We start from the raw sequence: 22,510 nt of genomic DNA, 5'->3' as shown, positions 1-22,510 counted from the left end.
ATCGTTAAATATCGACGGTATTCGATATTTCGATATGGGCAAAAAGCACTCGGTACGGTCGGTATCAGAAAGTGATATCGCCGGTATACCGAAATATCGTAATATCGTCCCAGCACTAGTTAATACACATGTATATAACAGACTATCTACGGTATACTAACTTGGGGACTTACTAGGGGTTTAAGGCTGCTTCATACTAAATCGCGGTTTGTCGATGTTCATCGTCGACTATGGGAACAGTAAGCATCGGATGAAGCATCGGATACTACGGGAAAGCTGTCAGATTGCAGCTGTCACATTTTTCCGATATTTCGCCTAGCATCGACGACCGCCCGTACAATGTGAACCATTTTGGCGATAGTAATTGGCAGTCGCGGATAGCGTGATTTATTTTTTACATATATGATAGTTGACTAGTATTTAATTTGAGCATGCAAAAACAAAAAGGTTCTTTCGCGAAAAAAATGAGAACACTACGTCACGGAGCTGTTGCTTATGCAAATATGAATGGGTTTGTGATAGTGTGAACATCGTTATCATCGATGACCACTGAAGTATTGTGGCATCAACACCGAGATACGGCGATATGGTGTGAACTAGTCTTTAATACTATGTCATGTCACAAACTGTGTCATATAGCCGCAGAAGGTGACAACAATACAGATAGTGCATGAATCATCAATTTCATCGCCATGCATTCCTTATGCATTGGTAAATTGGACAAGTCATTCTCAAACTTTTGACTACAAGTTATACCTACCCTTGCATAATCCTGTTTTTACTGTAATTCGCCTATCACAGCAGTCTATCACTATCGAAAGTTCACAAACAGTATATGGCTTTAATGGCAATTATTGTGTCTCAAGGTTTTTACTCGAAATTCTTTACACTCATGCCACCCGAAACCCTAATAGCCACTGTATGTGTACCACAGTGTCACACCATGTGACACCATGTCTCGTGCACTTTAGATGAGTAACCAAAATTGGTGTATTCTCATTTATAGAGGTTGAACATTGTCATTTGCCTTTCTCTTCCCAAACATCTTCATGTTTTGCATAGAAATAATTTTCCAACTAATTTTTTAACTAACTCACCCCAGGGCTCAACTTATCATAAATTCTCTTTCATATAAGATCAGTGTTGCAAAATCTCAATTAATTTATAAAATCTGTTTATAACCAACTTACCCCAGGGCTCAACTTACCCTACAGGATGAAAATATTCGATGGATTTAATAGTTCGCGATTTCGCGAAGTCTATTCCGCGAATTATTAATTTCCGCGAATAATTTAAACACAAGGGAGAATAACTACTGCCTCAAATTAAAAACTATTATTAAATTAAAAACATAAATTCTCTTTCATATAAGATCATATAATATCATATAAGATGATTGTTGCAAAATCTCAATTGATTTATAAGATCTGTTTATTCAAATTGCTGTACACTTGGTTTTAATAAATCCTGATTAACATTGGAGGATTTGGGGAGTATTGGAATTGTTTGAATTCCAATCACATACCCCCTCACAATTTTAAGAGAAATGCTGAAGTTGTTGCCTTAATAAGTGAATGCACTGCCTTGCGTCAGTAAAAACCATATCTTTATTAAACATCTTTGTTAAGACAGCAGACAGACAGACAGACAGTCTACCTGTAAAAGTAAAATTTTGAGAATTGTATAGATAGATAGATTAGAGTAAATATTGCATTGTATTGCATTGTATTGTATTGCATTGTATTGCATTGTATTGTTGAGCACGATAACCGCCTGCCTATAACAAACACCTCTAGTGTCTGCTAAAAACCATTTTATCACATTCATTCGCTGTCGTCAGTAGATATTGTACTTACCATAACTGTCAAATATCACACAAAGGCAGGATAACTCCAAGTTTACCGAAATGCATAGGAGTAAACACATACTTGTCACCTACCCAATTCCGTCGTAGATATCTTTTAGACAGTCTGTCATTCTCACTCCTCCGGGATGGAGAGTCGGAATGCCCTAAGATATCGCTTTATCACTTTCAAAGAATCCCAAGCAATATGAACACCAAGTATACAAATTTGTGTGTAAAACAGAAACATGCTGGAAGTTGTCATGGAGCTTTGTTATCTCAGTACAGGCTCATATCACTAAATCATTAATATTCCCTCTTTTAAATACATAACCAACATTTGACATGAATTTCACTGTCAAACTCGGTGTAAAACATTAAAAAGCTATCAATTGAGAGGGTTTATGATTGTAGTGTGTAACAAACTTCAGGGTAGACTGCTACTTGATTTTGTATTTGCATACAGAATCAAGGCTAAATCTGTGGCTTTTATGATGAGATTGTTTTACTGCTTGCTGCTTGTATAACCCCTTATCTATTCGGTGTTTAGCGGTGTTTGGTGTACTCTTAGCAAAGTAGCTTTTGTTCCTGAGTATGCATCCTACCCATCATTATCAGCAGACCTGCCAACCCTGGAGTCGGGAAAGGAGTGAGAGTCTATTTTGAGGGCAATGAAAACACGAGGATTTGATAAGTGGGGTAAATTTTCATAGCGTATAAAAACACCACAGCGAAAGATAATATAACTCCATATGGAAACCACATGTCATGGAGGTTATTGATAGATGAGAATGCCACAAATGTTTATACATAGTTGTTTATTAGTAGTAAGTATATGATTACTACTTGAAGATTGGGGCAAAAGAACAGGTTTGCTTGGCTAAAAGGGGCAATTTCGTGACACGGGTGTGTGATGTGTGAGGCATGGGGCAATCGCGTGAGTCTCACGCCCAATCATAGACCTATTAACTATACGTACTATTAACTAAGTATAGTTAATAGGTCTATGGTTGGCAGGTATGATTACATGTATTAGTACTACACTGTGATGAGTACTATGAAAAGCTAACAAAAGAACGGCTCGGCTCTCATTGGACAGTTCATTGGCTGCATTAACACTAATGAAGGGAAGTCCCCTTTTTGGTCGCTAGCCGCCATCTCAGCGTGCTACTTGCTCTGCTTGTTTTTCTGAATAGCGTGGCGTTTTATCGGCTTGCAATATGAAATATGATATTCTGTCATAACCTTATTGATATTTTATAGATATATGCTGTTCTTCTCATAAAATAAGTTTTTGCTCTGATGAATTTATTGTCGTGCTGTCTTTTATTCTGAATTTTATTTATGGTAGGTCTTGTAATCACTATCTAGCGGAGATGTTTGGGAAAGGCAGTTGCTGGGTAACAGGCGCTATTTTGGTCATCTCGTTTGCTGGCTTTCTCCGTCTCACAGGTAAGTAACTTACAGACTTTTTCCGGTTTCATCTAAAGCTGTGGTCATACTCTATTATGACTGCGAACTTGAAGGCATTTTAATGCTGTGAAGGTACATGCGACCTTGAAGCTTGCAGGCAAGCTATGATCGTAAGCGCTTGTGAATAGAATTTGTGCAATTGCAGAATCAATGGATTAGACTAGTCATTATAATAACATGCCTTGCTTCATATTCGATGGTATATCTTTATGCCCTGCGCTTTATCTTTTTAAATACGTATATCTTTATATTAGGAATGTACACCAAACTTCATTGCTGAGCATGCTTTATCTAAATTATTAACTTTGTTTAAATTACTAACATAAGCTGTTTGTTTATATAAACAAACAGCGTATGTATTCGAACCCCAACTCCACTATAAACCGTCTCAATTTTAAAAACTAAAAAGTTAAGGAACTGCGGTTCTCCATCGTTTCATATTTGGGTTCTACATTGGTCGCACAATATTAAGTAGTGCTTCATTTGTCCGTTTATAGTTTTAAATTTAATAAAATCGCGGATCTCAAGAACACTGGTACTAGTCGTAATAGTAAAGGGACGCTATGTTTTTTATTATAATTAAATCAGGAAATTATGGAAAACATGAACAACCATCTTCAATCATTTCTGTAAGAAAATCTCCCAAGTCGTCTCATAGCTGATGTGAAGAAAAGAAACTGGAACGAGAAAAAGTTTGGAGACTGAAGTCTTTATGGTCAATATTTGAAGCTGTGCAATGAATTAGGCAAAGTATAGTTTATGCTTATAAAATAGTTGCTCCAACATTTAATTTTCTCCGCGTACAAATACGATCTTGAAACGGATTCACTTTGGATGCTAAGATATTGCTGTATTAGAATTGCTAATTAGGTCATTCGCCCAACTCAGACAAAAAGTGCAATTGACACAATTGCTACATGGGATTACATCACACTGTCATATTACTAGCTGAGGCCAAACGTCGTTGGAGAACTTCAATGGAGTGTTAGTCAATTGAGGTTATCTCAAATCAAACTTCGTACTGGCTATTCAGTCTAAGTTCTTGCTGTCGCAAGGTTTATCTGCAGTAAACAGCCAAACTACTTTTTAAATATATCCAGAGTAATTAAAACAGTTGAAGCAGCATTGATATGCTTGACTAAGTTGCGATTCCTCAAGGAATGATTCTTCTTAGTTCATAAATGCCAGGTTGATTCTAAATGCTATGTGTAAGCTAAAGAAACTAGTTAATGTAAAAGGGGTAATATGTATTTTATGCTAAAGCCGATTGTTGATGCCCAAACTGGCAGGTTTACTGTAATTTTCCAACGACAGATAAAATGTCCATCAACAGCTAATGGATATAGTTTACGGTGTGCGTAGCCGCTGTAACGGAAGACATAGTGTTGAGGATATGAGGCGTTGCCCGGATGGTGTCTTAGACAGTTACTATGTTACTACAGTTTCATGATGCACATGATACGGATTTGGAGTTGTGTGCTCATTGAGTTGCCATATGATAAGTGTTGCCAAGGAGTTGTGTGCTCATTGAGTTGCCATATGATAAGTGTTTCCAAGGACATTCGGGTGTTGTGGATTAACCCTTTCAATGTCATCCATGTACAAATTTAGCCATTTCCAGCCATTTTACTGAAAATTGCCCATTTTGCTTCATGATATGTATACAATTTTTTTCAACATAAAACTCTATCTAGAACATTTTTGTTAAATATTTTATTTTGCTAACGCGGTAACAAACAGTACTATGAAAAAAATTCAGTGTATCTTTACTTTGTCCATTGCTAAAGCTGTGTGAAGCTACGATCGCTACGAAGCTAAAACGATTCTCTACAGTGTTTCTTACTCTTACAAAAACTATTACTTTCACCACCATCCAAGTCAGTGCTGCTACTTTAATTATCTGTATAATCACTAAAATTTGAATGAATATGTCATCAACATAAGTAATTCTTTGTTTTCTAACTTGGGAGGTACTTGTGAAAGCCATAATAACATTAAATAGTTCGAACGTCAGAAAGAAAAATGTACGTTTTCAAGTTGGAAATTCCCAAACAAAAATTTAAAATTGCTTTGTGAATTTAGGTTAATTTAATAGAGAAATCTTCGGACAATACGGTCAATACCACAAAAGTCCTAAAGATCATTGGTTATGTGCTCGGTGAATCATAAAATTGCTAATAATACAAGCTACTACGCAATTGCTGGGAAATTCGCAAAAATGCGCATACAGCAGTCGACCATAGATTTCGCATAAATGCGCATACGCCAGTGAAAGGGTTAATGCTTTCATTTTGTTAGAAAAATATAAGGATTTCTAGGCCAGAGGTCGAAGTGGTACATTCGAAACTGCTCAAATAAAAATAAAAATTACTGAAATGTGTAAAATGTTTAAATGGAATAACTTGCATGGCAATTTTTGCGCATCATTCGCAAGTGTCGTTTCCATTTTTGCAAATAAATTAAATAATTTGCGCATATTTGCGAGCAGCCAAACTCACTTAACTTACAGATATTTGCTGTTTCCATCTTCCTGATGACGACCCGCTTGCGTATCACCCGCATCATGGAAACAATGAATCCTAGGCTAACATAAAACAATGAATCCTAGGCTGACATGAAACAATGAATCCTAGGCTAACGTGAAGCAATGAATCCTAGGCTAACATGAAACAATGAATCCTAGGCTAACATGAAACAACGAATCCTAGGCTAACATGAAACAATGAATCCTAGGCTAACATGAAACAATGAATCCTAGGCTAACGTGAAACAATGAATCCTAGGCTAACATGAAACAATGAATCCTAGGCTAACATGAAACAACGAATCCTAGGCTAACATGAAACAATGAATCCTAGGCTAACATGAAACAATGAATCTTCTAAGGCTAACATGAAACAACGAATCCAAGGCTAACACGAAACAATGAATCCTAGGCTAACATGAAACAATGAATCCTAGGCTAACGTGAAACAACGAATCCTAGGCTAACATGAAACAACGAATCCTAGGCTAACATGAAACAACGAATCCTAGGCTAACATGAAACAATGAATCCTAAGCTAACATGAAACAACGAATCCTAGGCTAACATGAAACAACGAATCCTAGGCTAACATGAAACAACGAATCCTAGGCTAACATGAAACAATGAATCCTAGGCTAACATGAACAATGAATCCTAGGCTAACATGAAACAATATGCACCCAATGTTGCCATGATGCGGTTAAACCACATCATGGAAACATATTCGCATCAACCGCACGATAAAAACGGTACAAATCTGCCAGCCAAGCGAATTTTGTTGCTCATAAATTTTTACCGAATGTTGCACGCTTGCTGAAGTCGAAAGCGGCACTTGTGAATGATGCGCAAGCTATTCCATTTTAAACATTTTCTGCTCTTCAGTCATTCTTATTTCGATTTGAACAGTTCCGACTGAATGTGCCACTCTGGCCTCTAGTGTAGAAATTGTTATCTTTTTTAATGAAGCGCGCACTTTAATCTGCAACACGCTCCTATCGCGCATTAACTCAATGTGTGCACGGTTTCAAACCAGGTTCATTCGCGCAAGGGAAGCAGCCAATGCGTAGCCCTGGTTTCTTTTCTGTCTTGCATCTTTGCGAAGGTCGTATCCTTTGCTTTTTCGTGACGTCATTTTATCGTTGTCGGCCATCTTTATAGACAATTTTATCGTTAAAAACACGAAGCTTTTGCAATGAACTTTTGAAAACGATGCTTTTGTTTACAATTTTTTTATTATAGTATCAAAACAACACCAAAAAGTACTATTAAATAAAAGAAAAACGATCGTTTTTTACAAATATTTTCGTGAACGAGCGCATCTGCAAACGGCTTGATGACATAAAAAAGTGATGGATTCTGTGTGTCTGTTTTGTTCTACAGACTGAGTGACTAAGAAGGTTTCTTGAAGTAGCAACTTCCCTTATGCACAATAAGAATTCCAGTATAGTTCTAGTATATACTTGTTTTTTAGACGGGACTGAATGCTGGAAGACTGTCCTTACCAATTCCACTGGTTCCTTCAGCATAACAAGTGGACATGAGAATGTCACCTGCTACAACTTCACGTATGCATTTCATTATGACATGGCGTTATCTCCCCTTTAAGAAACACGGCTCAAAGCTTCACTGGTTTCTGTGTTGGAGTTGTATTACTCTTAATTTCCTGTTGAAGCTATTATTCATAGTTTCACCATGGCAATCGATGTGTTGTGAGAGATCGTCAGGTGTGCCGGTAAAACACAGTGAATCAATATGCTCACGATTATTCTGAAACGGTAGATTGTAGTAGATTCGCGCAGTTATTAGATTTTCAATCCACAAAGGTGGGAGTCGTGAGTTTGAATCCCATATGAGTAATCTTTTCACAACTTCCAACCATGCCGTTGAACAGACAGACAGAGCTCCTATTATAGTAAATATCACTATTATAGCAATTGTAGACATTGAAGTTGCAATTGCTTCAAAGGTAGCTGATCAATAATTTCACAATATTTAAGTGCCTCACTCTAGTGTAATTAGCTTTGATCTCACATTGACTGCGAGTTAAAAGATTAAATGACATCATTTTAAAATTACATCTGTTTTGCAACAATGTAGTCTCGATTTTTCTTCTTCTTTCAAAGAGTGTGATATATTAAAAGAACAAAAAACCAGTTCAGGAAACGGAAAATGCGCGATGCAAGCTCCACGCTGTGTTCTAGGGTGATCATACCTTTGGCAGCACACAAACTTGTGAGTTACGGTTGGAATGCCGACGATTAGCCATGTGAGACAAACACTTCTGTTGTCTGTTATTCTTAAACATTTTCCTCCAGATGGTCCCTAAACTATTTTTTTATGGTTACCCAGCACGGTAGATAATCATAACGCAATTTCAAAGCAGATTCCACAAATATGCTGTGATATGAATATCACAGCCAAGTTTATTACTGTGATATTCATATCACGGCAATGAACTTAACTGTGATTTGTTGAGATGTTTAATAAATCTAGAGCAAAACTGTAACGCTTAGAATATTTCTTTTTTAGGCTGACAAATGCTACAGGCAGCATCTTCTTCAGAATGGCTCCAGGTGGTGACAATGTTAGCGATCTGTCTAGTATTGCCATATATAATATCAATTCTACAGGAGGTGCATCTCTCATCTCCTTCAAGTCTTTCTCGGGTGATGAGCCCATACCTGCCTGTAAGTACCTGTACATGAGCCCTGTAAGTACCTCTTACAGGGCTCTACTTATCACTCTTATCACTCTACATACCTGCCTGTAAGTAGATTTCATAGAGCTCAATCAACTCAATCGTTGATTAGATGGGGCGTAGGCCACCTGAAGGGTACCACACAGGCTGATACCTGTCAAGGGGTGTGCGCCAATTAAAACTTTAAACAGTGTGTGTACAGTAATCCATCGTATCCCCTGGGGTTGTGCTCCAGACCTACCAGCAAAGTTGGAGTTTCTGGAAAACAAAAAGCTAGATTTTATTGAAGTATGGGACGTAAGTTGAACATTTTAAAACACTTGATCTGGTTGCTAAACTTTAGTAATTACTGTACATCTAAGTGCATGTACATGTCCTTCTACGTGTGGCATATTTGTGTAGTAGATCATATATACAATACATAAAGTTGTAATGATTTAATGATAACTCAATTACAAAGCGTGATGAGGTCGATAGATAAAAGAGGAGAAATCAACACTAGATATTCTTTAGCCAATCAGCGTGGGGATAACAAAACGATGAAAAATACTTATCAGCAACTCTCTGCAGATGAAGGAGGGATTATAGGTCAAATAGGGAATTAGGTCAAATTATGTTCAATTATCAAGTGGGCTCGAGCTATTTTTGGGTAGAAATTATTTTTTTATCGCCGAAATCACCCAACTTGTTGCTCGCGGTTCCTCATATCAAAAGACTGTACGCCATCTATTATATGCGCTACCATAATATGCTGCCTTAGCTCTGACAGTATGTTGCTATAATAGGTATACGAAGGAAAGGTGACCGATACAGCAAATTCACGATAGTTGAAGACGTCAAGTCATAGTGGTTACCTCATGTCAAGTTTTCTATCACTCGATGCTGTATACAAAATCCCTATACTTGAATTGTATCAGCTTAGGCTTCTCTTCTATCTTCACCAACCATGTGTACGGGATGTACTGTACTAAGAAATGTTCTAAAACGCTAAAAATGTGCTCGCTGATAACATAATTAGCCATTGAGTCGCCAGAGATGCCAAACTGTTCCAAACCCACTATGACTCACTGTACCTAGTGTTGATACCATAGTAGAGTCAGATAGAGAGACGGCGTGAAGAGTTATCTTTGTCTAGTGTTGTCTATTGCTGAGTCACAGGCGTTTCCTCTGAATAGAAGACATATTTTACAGCTACTTCATATCTAGCATTTAATACCAAACCCACACCGGCCTTCATCCTCACTGCAATCTCACTCATCTCCATCAGATCCACTAATTGGTAACATAAAGCTTCCTTACTTTGGTTTCCTGTGATTGTAGAATATTGTAATCGGGAATTTCGTATTGCTTGTGGCAACTGGAAACGGGTGTTTTCATGAAAATCACAAATGGTCTGCGATATGAGTGCATTCACAGTTTACCGGAACTGCCTTATAATGCCGTTTTTCCTTGTATAGTTTTATTACCATTGGCACAAACCGGATGGGTGGCATTCTATGAGGATCCAGAAGTTTTCTTTTCCTTAGATTTTGCGCTCAGTTTTGTTGGCTAGTAACTAAAAACGTTATTCAGCCGTGGCACTGTAATTAGCTGGTCTTTTCAGGGGAAGTCCCTCCCTATCAATAGAAATATCTGCAGGGAAAAGTCAACAACTTGCCAGCAGAGCGCTCATTTTGCAGTCATTCAAGTGCCTCACTATAGTTCATTTATATTTCGTCTCACAGAGCCTGCTAGTTGAAAGTTCACTGACAGCATTTTAAAACTGCTTTCATTTATAACAATACAATCATGAGATTTCCCTTTGCTCAATCTTATGGGTTTTAGTAAAACAAAACTAGTTTGAGAGACAACGCTGGCCAAGCAAACTCTAGGCTCTGTCAAAACAGCCTTTATGATTGACTGATATCATTGCTGTGACTAGCCGATGGGTATCCACGAGACTGCATCGTACCAGGCATTTTAAAGGGTTAAAATATGCGAAGTAACAAAGATTGACAGGAAAATAAGTTACACACTGTAATATTTCTGTTATGAGTTTTTGGCCTATAGGTAAAGTAGGATGACTAGTTTACCACCTACCAAGGTCAATCTTCAACACACATGGGGCAAGGTCGAAGCACAGCACAAATGTCGAAAAAATCTGTATTCATATATCACGCAGTAGTTTTTGAGAGGTGGTTATAGAATTGCATCATTTGGCTTTTTGGTCTCATTTTGTGGATTGCGCGAGCACTAAATTTCTCCTGTATGCAAACTGAAAATTTTGAAAAGTGTCCGTCAAATTAGCTATTGTCAAAACCTTTCTTAGTAAATCTCTCGACGCTGGCTCTGTTTTTATAAATCATGATTTTGAGCAGACAAATTTTATATAATCCAACTCAAAAACTGAGTGAGTTAAATATGTTGTATTTAATCACGTATAACTTGAAATTTTCTACTGATTTTTAATCCAAAATGAAGGGTGCCTGTTATACACAAACTAAAAGTAGTCGCATATCGAACTTTAGCCCAATAAATCCTTTTCCTGGCTACAGACCGCCGTATAATCATCAAAACAAGATGTACAATAAAGTTTTTATATCGGCTCTACATACTGTTGTATTATATGGCTTACTGTAACTAGTACCGAGTGGTTTTCCTGCTGTGTAGTCAAATCAGTATTGTAGAGGGACACCTTGGGCAGTTGGCGCATAACAAATGATTTACCCTTGATTGTAAGAGTCATACATAACTCCAGCCATCTGCTCCCGCCTTCCCATATCACGTATCCGTAATACTGTTTGTGCATTTGAACACATAATTGTGCAATATTTATTCTGCTCGCGCTTGTTCTTTCTATCTTGCTGATAAGACGCTCTTGGTCATAGTCAGATGTCTTTAGTAGTAGTTGCTGCTTCCTATTCAAGGTCTGAGTAGATGGAACGTGACTAAAACTTTTTAATAATTTTCGTTCAAAAGTTGAAGGTCAACTGACAGCACAAATTTTTATTACATTAAAATCAGCAGGTTACATTATAGTTCGAGGTTGTAATGAATACAGTACCAGGTTATATCAGCATTTTAAAGTGGCAAAAATTGACAGATAGATCGTGGTCTTTGCAAAATATTATATACAGGCTGGAATATAATTTTATAATCCAGCCTGTATATAATAAAGGCTATATAATTTTATTGAAATTGAAGCTTGTTTTTTTGAACAAGGTTATCTAAGAATTGTTCATTTAAAATACTTATTCATGAAAGCGGAGCGTTAATAGGTTTTAAACAGATGGCTCCGAGAATAGCTAATTTTATGACCACATTCAAGTTTCCAAATTATGTGAAGAACTTGTTGCTTGTGCCTTCTCAGGTGTGAAGTAATCTAAAAATGCTTTAAAAATTTGACTGCTAGTTTTGGAGTGAGTTAAATTTATGTACAGTCGACTCGAGCTTCTTCGACCTTCACTTCTACAGACTTTCAATTGTCTTAGGCAGCCATGTCTGTCCGAAAAATGACAAAATGGACCGGTAGGTGGCTCCTGTGACAGACAATGCGTGCATGCAAGCTCTGGACCAGAGTGTTGTACTGCTATGTTTGTCTGTTATTATTACAGCTATTAATGTTTTACAATAAGACCATATTTTACTCTCTCATGTATACTTTATATGCATAATGTAACATATAGTAGCCTAGGAGTACATGTATGTGTGAGACAACATAGGCTGTTTGATGTGCCGTACCGCACTTAATCTTCAATGTGCGGACATGGCTCAGTCTATATCAGTCCAAACAAACGGAATTGTCTGTACATGCATATTATTTGTTTGTAATTGAGAAATCACTTGGAATTTGAACAAAGCGCTTTTCCATCTACTTTCTACTGATCGTTGTTGAACACTGAGGTTGGGGGGGAAGAGAGGGAGAGGGGGGGGGAGAGAGAGAGGGGGGGGGGGAGAGTGATAGGGAGACAGTCTAACACTCTAAGCATTCAACATTTTCCATTTCAGCTGCTGAGTATCTTACCATTGGCTTTGGAAATCGAACAATGCTGCCAGTCGCTCGAGTCTTTGTGAATATTTCGGCTCCCTTGAAGGCCAACTCATCGTATGTCATCGGCACGTACAGCAATGTATCTACTGGTAGGTGTACACTAGACTGTAGATGGAAAGATATACAGTAATGTATCTACTGGTGGGTGTACACTAGTCTGTAGATGGAAAGATACACAGTAATGTATCTGCTGGTGGGTGTACACTAGTCTGTAGTAGTAGGCTTAGTAGCTCCTTGAGAGGGATTTATATTACATCGTATTTATACTAAAGCTTTACGATATGGCGATTCAGTAGTTTGGTGTGGAGTTTTCCGGTAGCTGAGTTAAAAATCGCCACCATTTAAAGAAATATCACCTCATAAACGATATAATAGTGTAATGGCAATTTATCTCACACCTGATGATTTTCAGAGTGAGTGATGCTGGAACTAAAACACACCGGTCTTCCAGTCTTATAATAAACTCATTCCACAGCCTTCCACGCACACGGGCATTCATGAATAAATGTTTTTACGAACATAAAAGTTTCGTTTTGCGTTAAAATATACAAGAGAAATATTAACAAAAATTCATAAGTTTATCTCATAATAATATTGGGATATATCGCGAATCTTTTATTTGCAATATTGAATTGAATCATTTAGTGAATTATGGAAATCATGAAGCTCTAGTTTATACCCTCACGGATCTTTATTAATTCACCAGAAAGTGAACCTGTTGCTATTCAGTAAACAAGCCTCACAGAATAAACCATACGAACTGGACTTTCTGAAATTCCAAAAATTATTCACTCTGTATCTCCAAATCGAATGAGTATGCCGCTGTAAAGTTGCTCAGAATCGTTTAGCGTGAAACGGCCCTGAGTCTCAATCACAAGCTTGTGTAGACGTGTTCAGTGAACATTAGCTTTTCATAATAGATAGGCACTTATGCCTCTATGGTATGTCGGCATCTATTATAATGGATTCTAAATTTAGATATATAATGCCCAAGGCTTATCTCTCTCTGTAATCCCTCGTTAGAGTATATGTCTGCCTGCATACCAGCATAGATGACCCTGTAGCACTATCATGGACCTGCGCAGGTGATTTCAGTGTTGACATCGGAGGTCATCATTCATTTGGTTGTCCGATGAGCTGAGCCATTCTTTTTGCTTCGCTCCAAGTGGTCAGATCGTATCGAAAACAAAGTTTAGGGATAATCGCTTTCATTGGTGTCACATCACCTCCTTTGCTTATATCTGCGAGATAGTTTTGCAATTTCTTCCTAAATTTTTTTGCTACAAAAATCAGCGAGCTCGATTGGAGCTCGTACCATAACAACAAGCACCACAACAGTCATACTGTTTTTTTAATCATTTCTCATACCAAGCAGACAACAGACATAGAAGATTCGCTGTAGTTATTTATTTAGTATACTACTAAATGTGATATTTATAGCTTGTCAACTCAACCAAACCCTGCCAAGTAAGTTGATGGTGCCGACGTATGTCTCTGGATTCAACATGTCCTTCACCTGTACCCTCAACTATAGTCAACCTTCCGGGGAGGAGAGTGTCTACAGTTTCACCAATTTCCGTTTCACCTCTCCTTCAAGCCAACTCAACGTGACATCGTCTTCTTATAATGGTACTTGTCACTGCCAACCGTATGCTTCACTTCTTCCGTTGGCATACGTGACACTTGTTTGTTCTAACTTATATGACAGATTGGGTTGCATTTATTAGAATAAACATTTCTTATAGTGACACTAAAAGAGGATTCATATTATTTAAATTTTAATAATTTATTTTATTATTATTATTTATTATTTTAGATATTTTACATATATAACAATTCGTAAATTCGTTAAGTGAATCTGAATTTACAAAATTGCATATGTTCGTTGGATATCCATGTTTAGACCTTCAACATTTAAAGTAATCAGATTTTAAAATTCAGCACAAAGCCTTCTGGTATTGTGTAGCCACGCTTTCTGGTATTGTGTAGCCACTCTTTCTGGTATTGTGTAGCCACACTCTTTATGGACATTAGTTATTTCTATCAATATCGTAACCTACACCTGTGACATTTACACTTCTATGGACTTTAGCAAGCTTTGCTGGAGCAGACCTTCCGTATGACTTCAGCGTATCAGGGAATCTTCTCCTGTCTATGAGTGTCAACTCCAACACCAATGACAGCTTCTCTGCTTCATCTATTTCCTCCGGTAAGTTGTTACCAATTGCTCCCCTTTGGCAATTGTATACAGGTGCTCTCTTGTCATCTTTAGTCCCAACTCCTCTCTCATCTTCAACTGTGTCCAACCTTTCTTGTTTTTTTTTGCGGTTTTTAGTGGTGGACTTGTTTTCTGCTGCTGTCTCTAGTTCCCCCCTCATCTTCCGCTGTCAACAGCTGTTCCTTTATGTTCTACCTTCTCTTTTAATTCCTGTTTTCTGTTGACTTCAGTTGCTCTCAATCAACGGTTTGTCCAGCTATAGCTATTAAAATTTGAGAATGAAATATCTATTTTGTTCTGGATTTGATCTCTTAACCTCCTTTTTGCCAGACAAATATCTTACCAATTAAGCAACGCGAGATTGATGGATTCATTCGGCGATATATGTCGCTATGTGGGTGAAACTACCCATATTGGGCGGCATTAAAGCCAAAGCTTGCTTTTATTAGTAAGTTTACTAATAAGTTTACTTATTAGCTTACTCAAATTAGCTATTGGCAATGTGCCAGGCTAATGGCAAGTGACAGGCAACTACATTACCTGCCACTGTTTATAAGCTGATTTTTAATACCCATGCAGCACCAGGCATTCCACTGGTATACTATATAAATCATGTCATTGTTAGAGCTCTACAGATGTTCTCATGCCTCAAGTTTTCTCATTTCTACCAGTCCTTTCTCGTGTCTACCTCTTCTTTCTATTCTTCAATTATGCAGGTTATCTCTTCTCTCTATTTTATTACAGGCATTATATTTTTCAGATGTCTCTATGAGCTCTCTGGAACTATTGCATACTTTTCTTGCCTGTAGATTGTTTCAAAATGGTGACTGTGAATTCGTCTGGTGCAGAAATCAGAAGCTCAGGTTACTTGTTGGGACAATACACCAACAACCTTGACTGTCGTGTTGTTCTCGTCTCTTCTGACCCCAACAAGTAAGATACTTCATTTATTTTGATTTCAACTTAATTGCAATTTGGAATTCCTTTTAGACGCTTAAGTAATCATCATACACATATTTGTATTATTGATAGAAAGTTATTAATAACAAATTAAAAAAGTTTCTTTGATCTTAGAATTAACACCCCAAAAGTCCTAGCCTATCCGTGGAGTTTTCTGCCCAAGTTAATGTTTATCATTTTAATATTGTACGAGAGGTACATTGCAACAGCAGGTTACGTATTGTCAGCATTATAAATATTGTCAGCATTGTCACTATCATTGTCATTTTGGCCATGGTAAAAGATTTCCATGCATGGCACTCGATTTGTTCCCTCAATTTTCTTAGCTATTACAATAGCGCTATTCGAGGTCTGATCAATAAGTTCCCGGAATTGTGTTATCATGACTAGTAGTCTTATGTCGAGTTACTTTTTCATGGTTGCAAACGAAAGAACAACTCCTAATTAGTTAGTACAGAAAGTTTTATGACAAAATTCGTAGTCGTTGCTAAGCAATATTAATAGAATCTCGGACTAGTTTGAATCTTCCGGCGAATTTTTCAAAATGGCCGATCAAAACGAACAACGCGTCTGTATAAAATTTTGTGCCAAACTCGGTAACTCACCATCAGATACCCTTCAAATGTTGCATACAGCCTTCGGGGATGAGTCCCTAAAGAAAACACAAGTCTATGAATGGCACAAACGGTTTAAAGAAGGAAGAGAAGAGGTTGAAGACGATAAACGCTGTGGAGCTCCAACATCACGAAGGCCTGTCACTGCTATTGACACTGTAAAGGCTATAGTCAACGCTGATTGCCGTGTTACTATATGAGAAGTAAGCCAACAAACTGGGCTTTCTTTTGGTACCATTCATAAAATATTGAAAGATGATCTTAACATGCATAGGGTAGCTGCAAAGTTTGTTCCACGTTTGCTGAATGATGATCAAAAGCAGAGAAGAATTGACATTTGTAGCGAACTTAAGACAGCAGTACTGCATGATCCCGACTTCCTAAAAACTGTTATAACAGCTGATGAAAGCTGGGTGTATGGGTATGACCCTGAAACCAAAATGCAGAGTTCATAGCGGAAGTCACCTGAGTCTCCTAGACCAAAGAAGGCGAGGATGTCACGGTCAGCGATCAAAACGCTTCTGGTTGTTTTCTTTGACATTGATGGAATAGTACACAAAGAATTCTTACCTCCAGGAACTACTGTTAATCAGTATGTTTACACAGATATCTTAAGGCGCTTGAAAGAAGGTATCAGGCGCAAAAGACCAGCTTTAGCGAAGCCAGGTGGTTGGAGGTTACATCATGATAACGCCCCAGCACGCACATCTTTGATTGTGAATGAATTCTGTGCCAAACACTCCATCTCTATTGTGCCTCACCCCCGTACTCACAAGACCTTGCTCCCTGTGACTTCTGGTTGTTTCCAAAGTTAAAATTTTCCCTTAGAGGTGAACGATTTGAAGACATCGAATCAATTAAAAGAAATACAACTTTGGAGTTGCGGGCCCTGAAGAAAGCGGACTTCTGTCACTGCTTTGAGCAATGGCAGCGGCGTTGGACTAAATGTATAGACTCTCAAGGAATGTATTTTGAAGGAGACTAATTTAGTTTGTTTGTAAAACTATCTATATTGCAACAATACAGCCATTCCTGGAACTTGTTGATCAGACCTCGTATACCTAGCTGATATTCTCTTTGCAAGGCTGGACTGTTTTAGGCGCCTTTCCATCAATGTCACAGACATGCAGTTAGCCCATGACTCCGATCATTTAGAAGTAATAGATGGGGGTGCTAGCAGAGACTTCTACACCAAAGGCCTAGCCTACTATACTGCTCTTGATGGATATAAGGACAAAGGTACACATTCATTTACATGTATTTACACTTGACTTCTTGACTTGCAGATAGTCACAGTGACTCTGAAAATTTTATTTCCTAGATTATAATATTAGTTCCTAGATCATGTTTGATAGTGTTGACAATTTGTCAAATATGCCTGAGTTGGAGTCTTCTTGATATATGAATTTGTCAACATTTAATGTCAAGGCTGCATAGATATCTGACTCAAGATCGTCAAGGTTATTTGACAATCAAATTTTCTCGAAGCCTTATGTGATGACAAGAAAAGAAAGGCTGGGTTGGAAGTGAAAACTAAAAACAAAACATGAAAAGTAAAATATAATTGAATAAAATAAAGACGTAAGCTGATTTAATTTTAATGTTCACCTTATTCAAGTTGGAGTAAATGAGATTATGTATCTCCGTCATCACCTCTATATGAGCATCGCTTGTCTCTTGTATCACCAAGGCTAAACCTCTGTTCATATCTCTAAATCATGAGATGATAACACCAAGGCTAAACCTCTGTTCATATCTCTAAATCATGAGATGACAACAACCAATTTGCGGCGATCAATGATTTGCTTATATATAAAGATGCATTTGTTTTATAAATATTTTCAATTATTTGCAGTTTTCGGAGATTTGCAGGCTGTAGAATGAATTGAATAAATTTTGCTATTTGATCCCATATGCCAGGGATATATGCCCATATATGGGATCAAACATATATGATCCCATATGCCCCAGTTTTGAAAACCAGGCGGATGACATGTAGAGGCTTATACAGCAATATATGAATACACATGAATATACCGTAAAACCTCTAATTGAATGCCATGGCGCTCTATTTTTCAACCCTTTATAGTGGCGGTCAATTGAGGCGGGTTCAAAGAGAGGCTGGCGGTGTATTTTTTGAATGGCTCATCAAAATTTTGGGAAAGTAAATTTTGCCCTATTGCGGGCGAAGCAAATGTTGCCTATATGTTGCTTTCATTTTGCGGTGCGGTAGAGCGATATTAAACCTTTTGGATGCAATCAATCTGCTAACTTACCTCCAACTTGTCAAAGATCTTTTAATAAATATGCATGGAAAAACTGAGAAATATCTTTACCAGTTGATATCTGTTGCTTGCAATTGACCTACGATGATATTATCGCCTGTGTCCTTCTTTGCAATTTGTTGGCATTTCAATGTTTATTTTTTTCTAAATTTGAAGACATATTCCTATTGTATATCTATATTTAACAATTTTGCATAAAACTTATGACATTCATTGATATGTTGGCTACAGTTTGCAGCCAAAACTAGCTTTTTATGTGCAATAGAAAAGGAGTTATGAGCATCGATCCATTGTAAGCCGCGTTAAGATAGCCGCAAGGATGCTATAAAGCTGCATATTTATAAGTTATATAATGATAATGTATCAAATGATACAAATACATATTCATGAACAAGTAATATAAACGAACCACGTTTATATTACATCCAGAAACAAAAATGAACGTTTTTAAAACAGAAATATTTCCATCTGCACAATTAGCTGCGTTTTGATTGTTGCTTTCGATAGAACAAACATCTTCTAGTTCTCCAATACCTTTCACAATATTTTCTAGCTTCAACTCTTCTGCGCTGCTGAACTTATTGATAATGGCGTTCAAATTAATTTTTGGCAGAGCAAAACTTTTACGCTTAGCACAAATGTCACACAAAAAAGTCTCGCTCGCTAAACCTTATCTTTGGCCCAAAACTTGCAAATCGTTTTTGCTATGCATATTCTTCGAAGTATCAAGACCATGTTAAACAAGGAACTACTATTAGCCTGAGACAGTAATTATTTCTATGGCGTTGCTTTAAAAGTAAAGTTCATCTACCATCGTAAATTTGAACCGTTTTTCATATATGTAGGCTACTTCGAAGTAGAAAAACCGCGTTAAATATGGAACTACTATTAGCCTGAGACAGATCTTAATTATTTTTATGGTGTTGCTTTGAAAATTACCAATGTACCAACGTAAATTTAAACCGTTTTTTATATACGTCCATCCATGTACTTCGAAGTATCATGACCACGTTAAACAAGGAACTAATGTTAGCCTGAGACCATTATTGATTATTTCTATGGTGTTGCTTTCAAAGTATTAACGGAAAAAGCGAAAAGCTTTGAAGCTGGACAGCGAGATAATTGATTGTAATTAATGTAAACGATTCATTATTAATACGATTTTGTGGACACTTTTTTTTTTTACTGATCACTTTCTATTATTGGTTCATAAAGATCAGAGATGCTAAAGGGATAGTCAAATGAAAGTGGCATTCAAATAGAGGGTGGCGCTCTATATTACCAACCCTTCTCGTTTAGTGGCGATCAAATAAAGGGTGGCGCTCTATATTACCAACCCTTCTCGCTTAGTGGCGATCAAATAGAGGTGGCGCTCTATATTACCAACCCTTCTCGTTTAGTGGTGATCAAATAGAGGGTGGCGCTCTATATTACCAACCCTTCTCGTTTAGTGGCGATCAAATAGAGGGTGGCGCTCTATATTACCAACCCTTCTTGCTTAGTGGCGATCAATTAGAGGTGGCGGTCAAATAGAGGTTTTACAGTATATGAATACACATGAATATGCATCAATATATATGAAAACACATGAATACACATGAATATGTGAATACATGAATATACACGACTATTTACGAATATACACAAATATATACGAATACTGTATACATGCATACATCAGCATTTAGCTTCTTTTCCTACTCTTTCCATATGTTGTTTCTCCATGTTTGCCATAATTTTGAAATTTGCTACTCTTATTTCCAAGCGTTCATATAATTGTTCCTTATAAAATGTCATGGCTTTCATAGTTTGTAGTTATCTTCCCTCACAGTTATCTTTTTGCAGCTTCTGTGGTTGTCAGCAGTGGGGATGCCATCATGTTGCGGTTCATCACGGATGACCTTGGCACGGCTAAAGGTTATAAGTTGCTTATCAACCAAACTGGTCAGTGTTCTGTTAGTTATCTTCTTTTTTGGTATAGTCATTCCAAAGACCTTATTTGAAAAAGCTCATATTTGAACCGATTTCTCTCAGGCTTTCCTACTTAGCTTTGTCTCTTATAATTTGCTAGTTTGAGACAGGGTAAGTGGTGTGATATCTCTTGTCACTTGTGTTCATCTCTTTCTTCACCTCACCCAAGTTGTCATGGTGTTCACTAATTCAATATCTTAATATTTCAGTTTTTGAAAAACTTTACAGCAATTTCTGCCAGTTATTTGTATCAGTTTAGTAGTTTTTGAACCCTAATAACCAATACATGGTTAAGCTAGAAATGTTGAATAACCACAGCTGCTGTTGACTGGAATTGGCTCACAGTAGTGTCACAGTGCGCGACTCACCAAATGTGTCTTCAGCGTGGGGATCATTCATAGATGACTCCTACGTGACAACTGCAAGGGCTTCTTTAAAGGAATAATAACTCCTAAGATGCATATCATTATAGAATGGAAATTCAGGGATTGTCAGTCTAGCTTGTAGCATTTGCTGCAACATTAACTCTTTCACTACCGTAAGCCGGTGTTTCGGCTATCGCGTTAATAGAAGATCAGACTTATAACCGATGAATCAGTTCATCACTAGGCTTCACTTTTCTTTTCATGACGATGCCTACTCATCAGCTAGCCCAATCAAATTTGGTCTCTAATGAAACAACCTTGTTGCCAATCATGTACAAACAATTGAAAATCTTTTGGCTCAGTAGTTCTATTGCTACTTAATTTTTAGAAAGGGAAAATCGTTATCGTCATGGCAATATGAAATTCACCACGCTCGGTCAATGCAAAGAAAGCGTCAGAAGATTTGCAAGAGTGTGTTCACTAAACAATTTTATACTTATCTTGTAGAGAATTTTGTTCTGAATAAGATACAGTTTACAGTAAAACAATATCTGCATTGATTCTTGAGATATTACATAATGCAAAAAGTAGTGAAAGCGTTAAAGATGTGGTTGCGTCAAATTTGAGTTGATCTTAAAAGAAAGCATTTTTTTTCTCTATCAGTTGATGTTTGTTGTGTTACGCGATCTCATTGCCAAGATATTTGAAAATTAAAATCGAAAAAGTCTGATCGCCGTAAAAACGCTCAGGCCACAAAAACGTGCCCAGACTTGCCCAAAATGATGTCACGCGTTATACAACCTGTCTCTATCTCTCGTATTCACATTGGCTATTTGCGATAAAAGTCTAGTCTTACGCGGCTCTATTGGCATATATCTTATTTTGTATTTGCTCATGTTGGCTAGAATAAAATTTTAAATCCAGCTACAGATGCATTATTATGAATGTTTCAAAGGCCTCAAATAACGAAAATTGAAAATTTGTTCTGCTCACTTTCTCCAAATGTTGTGTAAACATTTGGGTACCGACTATCAATTCTACCGGTGTACGGTAATTCTGTCAAGCTAACTATGTAGAACGAGGTCTTTGTATCAGCACAGTTCCGCAGCTACCCATACTAACGATATACAGCCTCCCATAAGTCCCGCCCACATTATGTCCGTCGCCTATCCTTGGGGCGGGGCTGTATATCATTGCCTAAACCGTCTACGTACTAGTTTCTTACTAGTAGTATTCTTACCGAATACTACCGAAGTGAACTAAGCACGCCGCATCTTTGAAAAGAATATAGATAGGGATAGAGTTTTAAGGATGAGAAGTCTGCTGCAAACTGGATTTGAAATCAAATTCTCCAGTTCTGCGGACATCCATATACCATATCCAATTCACTACAATATTCTGCAAATCATGTTTTGCATTATCTTCAACAATATTATTTTATTATATAATTTTTACAAGCAAAAATATTTTCATCTCGGCATAAAGCTTTTATTAAAAATATTCATCAAGTCGTGGCCACTCACATA

The 22,510-nt window shown here is 37.3% G+C and overlaps 1 protein-coding gene across 1 annotated transcript in view; it reads left to right on the top strand.

The window, feature by feature from the left end:
• Nucleotides 1-22,510, top strand: part of LOC137396436 (cubilin-like) — a 54,055-nt gene that overhangs the window by 10,724 nt on the left and 20,821 nt on the right. Inside the window, exons 2-10 of the mRNA XM_068082717.1 lie at nt 3,195-3,295; nt 7,315-7,408; nt 8,373-8,530; nt 12,529-12,660; nt 14,012-14,200; nt 14,664-14,780; nt 15,599-15,722; nt 17,463-17,602; nt 20,494-20,592. Coding sequence (XP_067938818.1) covers nt 3,220-3,295; nt 7,315-7,408; nt 8,373-8,530; nt 12,529-12,660; nt 14,012-14,200; nt 14,664-14,780; nt 15,599-15,722; nt 17,463-17,602; nt 20,494-20,592 — 1,129 coding nt within the window. The 5' untranslated portion in view covers nt 3,195-3,219. The remainder of the gene's footprint in view (nt 1-3,194; nt 3,296-7,314; nt 7,409-8,372; nt 8,531-12,528; nt 12,661-14,011; nt 14,201-14,663; nt 14,781-15,598; nt 15,723-17,462; nt 17,603-20,493; nt 20,593-22,510) is intronic.

The sequence above is a fragment of the Watersipora subatra genome, chromosome 5 (assembly GCF_963576615.1).
Source record: "Watersipora subatra chromosome 5, tzWatSuba1.1, whole genome shotgun sequence".
Classification (NCBI taxonomy): domain Eukaryota; kingdom Metazoa; phylum Bryozoa; class Gymnolaemata; order Cheilostomatida; family Watersiporidae; genus Watersipora; species Watersipora subatra.
This window is presented reverse-complemented; position numbering and strand designations above follow the sequence as displayed.